Source organism: Sinocyclocheilus anshuiensis, unplaced genomic scaffold (genome assembly GCF_001515605.1).
Source record: "Sinocyclocheilus anshuiensis isolate Anshui unplaced genomic scaffold, SAMN03320099.WGS_v1.1 scaffold1425, whole genome shotgun sequence".
Classification (NCBI taxonomy): Eukaryota; Metazoa; Chordata; class Actinopteri; order Cypriniformes; family Cyprinidae; genus Sinocyclocheilus; species Sinocyclocheilus anshuiensis.
Window position 1 is genome coordinate 1,396,549 of NW_015551044.1, and position 10,318 is coordinate 1,406,866.

Below are 10,318 nucleotides of genomic sequence, written 5' to 3' on the forward strand. Positions count from 1 at the left end.
TATCAGTGCAAATGCAGTGTTGTGTGTGTGTGTGTTTCAGGATGGAGAGGCACTAAACCTGAGAAGGCTTCTCTTCTCTCATAACACTCTGAACATAAGCGACCTATTTATGAAGACAGAGACAGGAAGAAGTGTGTGTGTGTGTGTGTGTGTGTGTGTGTGTGTGCATCTGTGAAATGAATGTGAATGATCAATATCAGTTTGTTAGTTTGTCATTGACAGGATGCAATTTCGACCACAGGATCTGTGTATGAATTTAAACTATTTAATTGACTTGATGTCAATATCAGAATTGACCTTATTCACTTTATCAGTGCACCTTTACAGTCTTATTGTTTATATTATATATTTGAAATATAATTATTGTTTTATATATATAATTAATAATATATATTTCTAAAATATTATATAAATAAAATTATTTTACAAAAATAATTATGTAATGAAATTAGAATGATATTTTTTAATATTATATTTTAAATGTGTATTTTTTCAGTTTAGAAGTTCCTTTATCATTGGTAGTTTTATTTTATTATTTTTTGTAAGTTTTAATATTTTAGTGCACAAAATTGTATAATTTGAAAATATTTATTTGAAATTCGGCTTCTCACAGCACAGTAATGTTATTGCTAAATTGTGACATTTTTATATTTTTAAATAAATTGTGGCCATTTTTATTTCAGTTGAATTTAGTTTTGGAGTTTTAGTTACTTTAGTTTTTTTCAGATAATTAAACATTTTTTTTATGTAGTTTTAATTTTAGTTTTCATAAACAAAAATAACACTGGTTTGTTTTCAGAATCTTCTATCATTAACAACTTTCCTTTTCCGCTGACATCATTGAGCCCTCTTATGTTTTAGCCCTCCCCCTAAACTGCTTTTCACATAGAGCCACTTCCAATCAATTCTCAAACGAATTCTCATTGAACATCCCATTTCACTTGGAATTCTGTAATATTATGGAAGTAAAATGAGTTTCAAACCTTGACTTAAAATTCTTCACCTTTTAATAGTTCAGAACACATGTAGGAAGTGCCTGTGTATTTGGCACATGGGTCTGTGTGTGGGTGGGTGAGTGTGTATCAGATTTCCGCTGGCACACATACCTCACATACCCGGTATACTTTCCCTGTCACTATTAAACACACTTGCACACACACATTCAAGCATGCTGTGCTTTCCCTGAGCATACCACTGTTAAAGAAACACACATAAATGTGCACTGTGCTCCAGCAGCTGTCTGTCTGTTTGTATTTTCTGAAGGCTGGGCAACCTTCTATAAAGATGTATTTCCAGAAGACAACAGGACAGATACCAGCTAGCAGCACACCGACAGACCACATCCATAAAGTCTGGCCACTTCTAGTCCTGCCAAGCCAGACTTTTCACTGTCAAAGTCAAGTCTAGGCCAATTTGAAGCTTTTTCTGGCCAAGAGCTGCCCACTGAGACAGGAAGAGACTGTATATTTTATCGACATGTTACGTGACCAACCAATGGAGTGTGTTTGGTCAAAAGTTTGGAAATATTTAAAATATTTTTGAAAGAAGTCTATCATCCAAGGCAAGTAAAAACAGTAATATTGTGAAATATTATTACAGTTTATAATATATAATATAACTGTTTTTTATTTGAATATATCGTAAAATGTAATTTATTCCTGTGATGCAAAGCTGAATTTTCTTTTCCAGTCTTCAGTGTCACATGATCCTTCAGAAATCATTCTGATATGCTGCTCAGGAAGTGTTTCTTATTGTTTTCAATGTTGAAAACAGTTGTGCTGCTTCATATGATGCTGAAAATTCAGTTTTGCATCACAGGAATGAATATATTTTTTTTTAAATTGCAATAATATTTCATAATATTACACTTTTACTGTATATTTGATTAAATAAATGCAGCCTTGGTGAGCAGAAGAGAAACAGAAAAATCGTAATTATTCCAAACTTTTGTCCGGTAGTGTGTAATATCACGCCATGACCCACAACATCTTCATAGTTTCATTTCTGGGTTTCATTACCTATGAAAATCTCAGTTTTAAGATCCTCAGAGGTGAAGTCGGAACTCGTCTTATGTAACGTAATAAAAAGGATCATTAGGCAGGAGAACAAAACGGATAAATGCTGGAAATTCAACAATGAGTGAAGTGTGTTTGAGTTGCACAAATCAGTCTGGGGATTGGGTTTTTGAAGGTGTGTGGGGAAGAAAGTGCATTGTTGATGCAACTTCACAATGTTTGTGTGTTTCTTTGAGCCGAATTCTAGCGGGTAATCAGCTTAATAACAAAAACGGCATCAAGCAAAGTTCACTGCGTCGCTTAATCTCCCAGTGCATGATGGGTAATCGGGCACATTCCACAGTGGCTCAGAGCTGGAACTAATTTCTTTCCCTTCATCTCAACTTTTTAGACATTTGTGTGACGTTTAGTGTAATTTTTACCTATTTTTTAGTTTCTCGTAATAATTTCGCTGACTTTAGTGTGTTAGCCCATGATGATGCATGAAGAGCTGTATGATTACTTGAACAGACAGCGGTCGGTGGGTTCGCTCCGCTGGTTCCTGGAGGAACCGGACCCTCCGGCCCCTCTGCCTCTCACCCTGTTGCAGGAGTACCTGCAGAAGCTCCTGGAGATGAAGATGCACATCAGTGTGAGTAGTCATAGTGAACGCATCCCTCAACGACTAGACTGGACATACAATTACTATAGTATACAATCTCTAGTCAAACAACTTTGGAATACTTGATTCTGATTGGTCTAATGTGGCATTCTGCATGTGTTAAAATATTTTGTATGATGACCTTAAAACTACATAATTAATCATTGTCTTAGGATACTGATTTCTTAGTGTTATGTCTCTTGTATCACTCTGCACAATTTTGAAACCAAATATTTAATTTTTATTTGTTTATTTGGTAAGTAGCCGTGCAGTAAAGTCCAGTTGGCTTTACGTTGGAGTCCTGAGACTGGATTCATGAAACAATTTTTAAGAATTAAATTCCTCCTACTTTTTAAATTTCTTATTAATTTTAAGCTTAAGAAAAATATTTTGTTCCTAAGAATTTTAATAAAATTTAAAACAAATTAAAATGTTTGAAAAAAACTACAACAACATTCTAAATAAATCATTCTAAATAACCTCTTAAAGTTAAGATCTCTCTTATTCGATAATAGAAGTTATTCTATTATCTAATATTTATATATATGAATAAAACTATGAATAAAACTATGAACAATATATTAATAAATTATTATTTTATAATACTTAGTATTTTTAAGTAAATATTTTATAATATGAAAAATAATTAAACATTTAAAAAAAAAAATTGATCCATATTGAATTATTATTATAAGGATAAAATGCAAGTTTGTAAGAGTGTTCATAAAACCCTTTTATAATTGTAATGAATTTTGCCCCCTGCATTTTTGACCTGAGTACTTGAGTACTAAAACCTTTTAAAGTTATTAGAGTTTGTAATTTAATTCTATGATATTAGCTTATGGAAAGGTTTCACTGGTTTGTGTAGGTTTTTCTATTACCAAAATTAACACATAAACTTCAATGAACGCTTAATCAACAATGACTAATTCATTATTCATCAGTGGCTATAGGCTAGTTATCAGGGTGGTTTGTCCTGTGTCAGCTTGGACTCTTGACTTTCCAGCACACATCAGCAAAGCTTGAAAGTGAGTTTGTGTGGCTGAGATCACACAGGATGAACATATGAGTGTGTGTGTTAATGTGTCATCCTTCCAGTCAAAGTGACTCAAATTCCAGCACTCAGTTGTGGGTGGGACTTTGAATGTGACAGACAGATGGACTCCACCCAAAACCACTTCATTTACTTTTTTAAGAACTGAAGCGGTTACATCAGGAAATGCGTAAAAATGCAAATCACTTTCATGCTATTCTCTCTCTATCTCTCTCAGTACAGTTAAAGAAACCCTAGCAACCACCAAGAAGTATAAGTGTAGTTTTTGCCGATGACACATCTAAAAAAGCTGATATGTCTGTCACAAGAGCTTTTATAACAAATATTTAATACATATTCAGTATCTTTCACTGACCAGTACTGATCATCAACCACTCAGATCTCCCCAGCAACTTCATAGCATTTCACTATCAACCACTCAGATCACCCCAGCAACCTCATAGCAATGCATTATCAACCACTAAGATCCCCTTAGCAACTGCATAGCAATGCACTAACTATCAAGCACTCAGATCCCCCAGGAACCACACAACAACATGCTATCAAACACTCAGATCACTCCAGCAACCACATAGCAAGGTGCTATCAAACACTCAGATCACCCCAGCAACCGCATAGCAACGTGCTATCAAACACTCAGATCACTCCAGCAACCGCATAGCAACGTGCTATCAAACACTCAGATCACCCCAGCAACCGCATAGCAACGTGCTATCAAACACTCAGATCACTCCAGCAACCGCATAGCAACGTGCTATCAAACACTCAGATCACCCCAGCAACCGCATAGCAACGTGCTATCAAACACTCAGATCACTCCAGCAACCGCATAGCAACGTGCTATCAAACACTCAGATCACCCCAGCAACCGCATAGCCACGCACTATCAACAACTCAGATCACCCCAGCAAATGCATAGCAACATGCTATCAAACACTCAGAGCACCCAGAAACCGCATAGCAACGTGTTATCAAATGCTAAGATCACCCCAGCAACCTGCATAGCAACGTGTTATCAAATGCTCAGATCACCCCAGCAACCGCACAGCAGCACGCTGTCAAGCGCTCAGATCCCCCAGCAACTGCATAGCAACACACTGTCAACCCCTTAATCACCCCAGCAACTGCATAGCAACACCCTATCCACCACTCATATTACCCTAGCAACCACATAGCAACACACAGAATTCCCATTGCAAACGTTCAGAACTATTTGGCACAAGTGGTAACTTTAGAAGTCTAAAATCCCACAGTTTTTCATTGTGTTGTGCGTTTATGAACATGTGAGACCTTCTCTTAGTAGCGGAAAGGGATTTTTATGTTAGCATTTGAGATTTATGATGCTAGCAGTGTTTATGGAGTGATTGGGGTGATGTTCTCTTGGACGTTTTAAATCGTTGGAATATTTCAGAGCAGTGTACTTGTTATGATGCCCTACTGTGCGAAGAGAAGACGTTTAAGTTAATTTTGGACGTTTTCATGGCACAAAGAAAAATGTTGGTTATAGGACCATCCAAGTGTGTGTGACCCTTCTGTGTATCATGACTAAGAGGTTACAGTAGCTCTGTTCTGCCTTTTTCTGCAGCACAAAGACCCTGTGTGAAAGACCAATGGACTGGCATTCACATGAAACACACACACACACACACACACACACACACACACACACACACAGAAACACACACAAACTGCTCAACATCTCACACAAATATTTCTCCCTGAATGCAAACCGCCTACAAGCGCCAGCCACAATGAACAGAGGCTATTGAACGAAGAGAGAGACGCTTCTATTTTCTACAATGAGCATAACTTCAAAATATCTCATGACGATTGAAAAACCCCTACCAAACACACTCATAATGCACAATAGCTATGTTTACATGCACTAATTTTCAATCCGTTTTGAGATTCTGAAAGTTCTGTTTGTATGAATCCTAACTTTGAAATCCGATTAATGTATTTGTTTACATGTGCAGTTCTTAAATTCCAAACAAAACGTCTGCGCGATAACTTAGCTGGAGCGACTGTGAATATAAGTGTAGTTTTTGCCTTGATGACACATCTAAAAAAAACTGATATGTCAGAAGAGCTTTTGCAACAAATATTTAATACATATTCAATGTCCTCCACTGACCAGTACTGATCATTAATCACTCACATCATCCCAGCAACTGCATAGCAATGCACCATCAACCACTCCAATCCCCTCAGTAACCGCATAGCAACGCACTTAGACCATCCCAGCAACTGCATAGTAATGCACTATTAAAGGGTTAGTTCACCCAAAAATGAAAATTATGTCATTAATTACTCACCCTCATGTCGTTCCACACCCCTAAGACCTTCGTTCATCTTCAGAACACAAATTAAGATATTTTTGATCAAATCCGATGGCTCAGAGAGGCCTCCACTGACAGCAACGCCACCCAAACTCTCAAGATCCATAAAGGTACTAAAGACGTCGTTAAAACAGTCGATGTGACTACAGTGGTTCTACAATAATTAATGACAGAATTTTCATTTTTGGGTGAACTAACCCTTTAACAACTCAAATCACCCCAGCAACCGCATAGCAACGCACTGTTAACAACTCAAATCACCCCAGCAACCGCATAGCAACGCACTATCAAGCACTCAGATCAACCCAGCAACCGCATAGCAATGCACTGTTAACAACTCAAATAACCTCAGCAACCGCATAGCAACGCACTATCAAGCACTCAGATCAACCCAGCAACCGCATAGCAACGCACTGTTAACAACTCAAATCACCCCAGCAGCCACATAGCAATGCACTATCAAGCACTCAGATACCTTTAGCAACTGCATAGCAACGCACTTAGATCATCCAAGCAACTACATAGCAGCGCACTATCAAGCACTTAGATAAGCCCAGAAACCGCATAGCAACGTACCATCAACTACTCAAATCACCCCAGTAACCACATAGCAATGTGTTATCAAGCACTCGGATCACCCCAGCAACCACATAGCAATGTGTTATCAAGCACTCGGATCACCCCAGCAACCACATAGCAATGTGTTATCAAGCACTCGGATCACCCCAGCAACCACATAGCAACACACCATCAACCACTCAAATCACCCCAGCAACCGCATAGCAACACACCATCAACCATTCAGATCACCACAGCAACTGCATAGCAACGCAGCATCATCCACTCAAATCACCTCAGCAACCGCATAGCAACGTGCTATCAAACGCTCAGAGCACCCCATCAACCGCATAGCAACGTGCTATCAAACAATTAGATCACCCCAGCAACGCACTTACGACGAACAGTTCACAAGACGGAAATGAACATGCGTGGTAATATGAAGTAATTGTATGTAAACATAAGTATAACTGCACTGAACGTTTGCTGAAGGCATTTCTGAATCCGATTGAGAAAATAGTCAGATTCAACCATTTTCTTGCTCAGTTTTTTCCTATTAATTGGATTCCTATTGACCACTTCTTCCAATCCAGTTGAAATTTAATTTGGATCAAGCTCAATCGGATATGTTGAGGTGCTTACGTGAAGGCTTTTCAATCTGACTGAGCCGTCAAACAGATTACTCAGTTGCATGCAAACATGGCTAATGTGTGTGTGCTGAAACTGTTAAGCCTAACTGGACTAACTTCTCAGCAGGCTGCGTTATTCGAGGAATCACTCATGTCTGTTGAGCAAACGGCGCTAATAAGATCATCACACTGACCCCGTGTGTTCAGTAGCTCAGTCACATCCGTCACCACAGCGCTCTACATCTGCACCTTCGCTAAGCCACTTCCTGTGTCAGCAGTTTTTAGGTCAGCAGGAATCTGTCAAGTGTTTTTAACGCTCCTCGGGGCAGAAAACTAAAATAGAACAAATTAATATTCTAATTTACCATGTGATAATATTTAATTCTGACTAAAAGTTCAGGAGAGATAGAGATGTTATAAGGTGCCTGTAATGTCGGTTTTGGTTGCATGCAAAAACGAAAACCATGCTAACCATGTTGGTATCTTTGGATGAATGTTGTGAACCAGCCTTTGATAATGTGTATGATACTGTTCACTTTTTGTTCCCTCAAAGCAGTTTTTACAGTTATTTATTTGTATACTTGTGTGACTCAGACTTTGGATATGAGTGTATTTTGGGGAATTTCACGTTGATGGTGTTTTATGGTGTTTCAGTTTCATGGTGTCAACTGATGAACAGAAACAGAGCCCTTGATGTGTGAGTGTGTTTGGAGTTTTGGAAACTTTCCTTTTGTTGGTAATTAAATAAAAAGCTCACAACAAAGACTTTTAGACTTTTTTTGGTTTATTGACAGTACAGAGGTTACTCAAGTAACTCTCTACTGCTCCAAGAGGTTGGTTGTGATACTGCAGGCCTCACATTTATTTCCTGTTTCCTAATGAGCAGACTATGGCTGACTTCTCATTTAATTCACTTCCATTTTAACTTCCTAAATTATGTTCAAATTAAATGCTATCACATTATATGTTCCCTTAAAATAATTATTTTTATTGTATTATTTTATTTTACTATCTATCTATCTATCTATCTATCTATCTATCTATCTGTCTATCTATCTATCTGTCTGTCTGTCTGTCTGTCTGTCTGTAACATCCTAGAAATTACCATGATATTTTACCCTGTACTATTTTATTTAATTTTTTAACTTTATAGAAGTGACCTTTATTTTATTTTATTTTATTTTATGTGCCCCTTACTATTTTTACATTTTTCCGAGGTCAAGCTTGAGTAAACCGTTTACAACCAGTAATAATAAAACGATCTGCTTATTTTTGAAAATATGAGGTTTACTCATCTCAAAGTAAAAAAAAAAAAAAAAATATATAAATAAATAAAAAAACACTAAATGTAATAAACATTATCTGCAGTGCTCTTGTTTATTTTAGAAGAAATACTGACCTGAGATCAGATCACCCTGTTCTTATTAACAGTGTTCCACCTGAGACAAAGCAGCAGACTGATCCGAGGTCAGTAGTTTGGGCTCATAAATTCAGCTCCAGATGTGTTAAGGTTTGCGTTCTAGTTGAGTTTTGTCTAATCAGTGATATATTTAGCGTTTCCTCTCTTTCGTTCTCTGTGATTTGTGTAAATGAGTGGAGCTCTTCATTAGTGCAGCAGTTAATTGGCCCGTCCCAAAGTACCAAAGCAGAAGCCTGATGAAGCTGGTCTCTCTGGCAAAATTAAGGCCAGATTTCACAAGGATGGAGAGTGAATAATGTTGTGTGGATGTTGAGGGTTTGTTGAGTTCATAGCAGGAGGGTAAATTAAAAACACATTTACTGATTTCAGAAATGCTGAGAGAAAAACCCTTACAAAAGTGTACAGTTTCCACCAAAATACCTTACTACAGTAACAGTTTCTACTGTAAAAGTAAAAGTAAAAATAAATGTATATAAAGTCTTCTTAAAACAGTGTGAAAACCTTTCAGAATCTTTTAAAGGGGTCATTGGCTGCCCATTTTCCACAAGTTGATATGATTCTTTAGGGTCTTAATGAAAAGTCTGTAACATAGTTTGGTTAAAATTTCTCAATGGTAGTGTAAAAAACAATTTTTTTTACCCTGTCAAAAACAGCTAGTTTCAGAGCAAGCCGTTTTGTAGCATCTTCCTTTAAATGTTAATGAGCTCTGCTGACCCCGCCCCTCTCTTCCGAGTATTCGGCCTACCAAAATGTTTCACCACCCTGCCCGATGGGCTATCTTGAGCAGTGATATAAAATTCCTTCCTTGATTTGTGTTGTTCCGTTGTAGGGGTAAAACAGATTGTAGTTGATCGTTTGCACGTGTTTCTAAGTCTTGAGGATTTAAACATTCAAGTGTTAAACCATTCACGTGCATTCGGAGCTGCGTGCACAGAGAGCCGCGTTTCAGACAATGCGCGTACACAGAATTGATTCCTCTTTCGCGTATCCTTGCATCTGAATGAACACATACGCACAAAATGATCTCAAAATAACTTCTCGGCAAGTATTCTCGTAAACACAGTTGGTTTTGTCTTAAATGAACGTAAACAGTGGTGAAAGAAATCTCAAGTGCATCATTATATTGGATCCGTACATTCGGTCTTAAAGGGGAAGCAGCCTATAAATACCTGCTGTTCCATAAGCACCACCTGCTGTCAGAGAGTGACATTTGCGTCTCATTCACAAAGTTAAAATCAGACCATTGTGTTTTTGCTTCACATTTCGAAATTATACTATCTAATTGCAATCTAAATAACATGTATTTAGCATCTTTGTTTGGATCGTGATTAAAATGCAGTGGTTGCCTCTGAGCACAGCAGAACATGAGGATTCACATGGGCACAAATATTTGTTTTTATTGTGAATGTACACAAATAAAGGCAAACCTTTTACAATTCCAATTATCTTTAGGACTAAAAGGAGTAGTTGCTTCCACTGTTAGAAGCAAAAAACTCAAGTGATGAGCAAAATAATGCAGCACATTTTAAATGTTCAATGCAAGGAAGTAATAGTCTATAAAAAATGTGCATTACATCTAAATTAACTAATATAAATCAAATATAATTTCGTAAATTGCATAAACAATTATGAACAAAACAGCATCACGTATTTATGCATTGCT

At 37.3% G+C, this 10,318-nt stretch overlaps 1 protein-coding gene across 1 annotated transcript in view; it reads left to right on the top strand.

The window, feature by feature from the left end:
* Nucleotides 1-2,435: 2,435 nt before the first annotated feature.
* Nucleotides 2,436-10,318, top strand: part of LOC107661630 (formin-binding protein 1-like) — a 54,930-nt gene continuing 47,047 nt past the window's right edge. Inside the window, exons 1-2 of the mRNA XM_016451294.1 lie at nucleotides 2,436-2,646; nucleotides 9,485-9,486. Of these exons, the coding sequence (XP_016306780.1) occupies nucleotides 2,488-2,646; nucleotides 9,485-9,486 (161 nt within the window). The 5' untranslated portion in view covers nucleotides 2,436-2,487. The remainder of the gene's footprint in view (nucleotides 2,647-9,484; nucleotides 9,487-10,318) is intronic.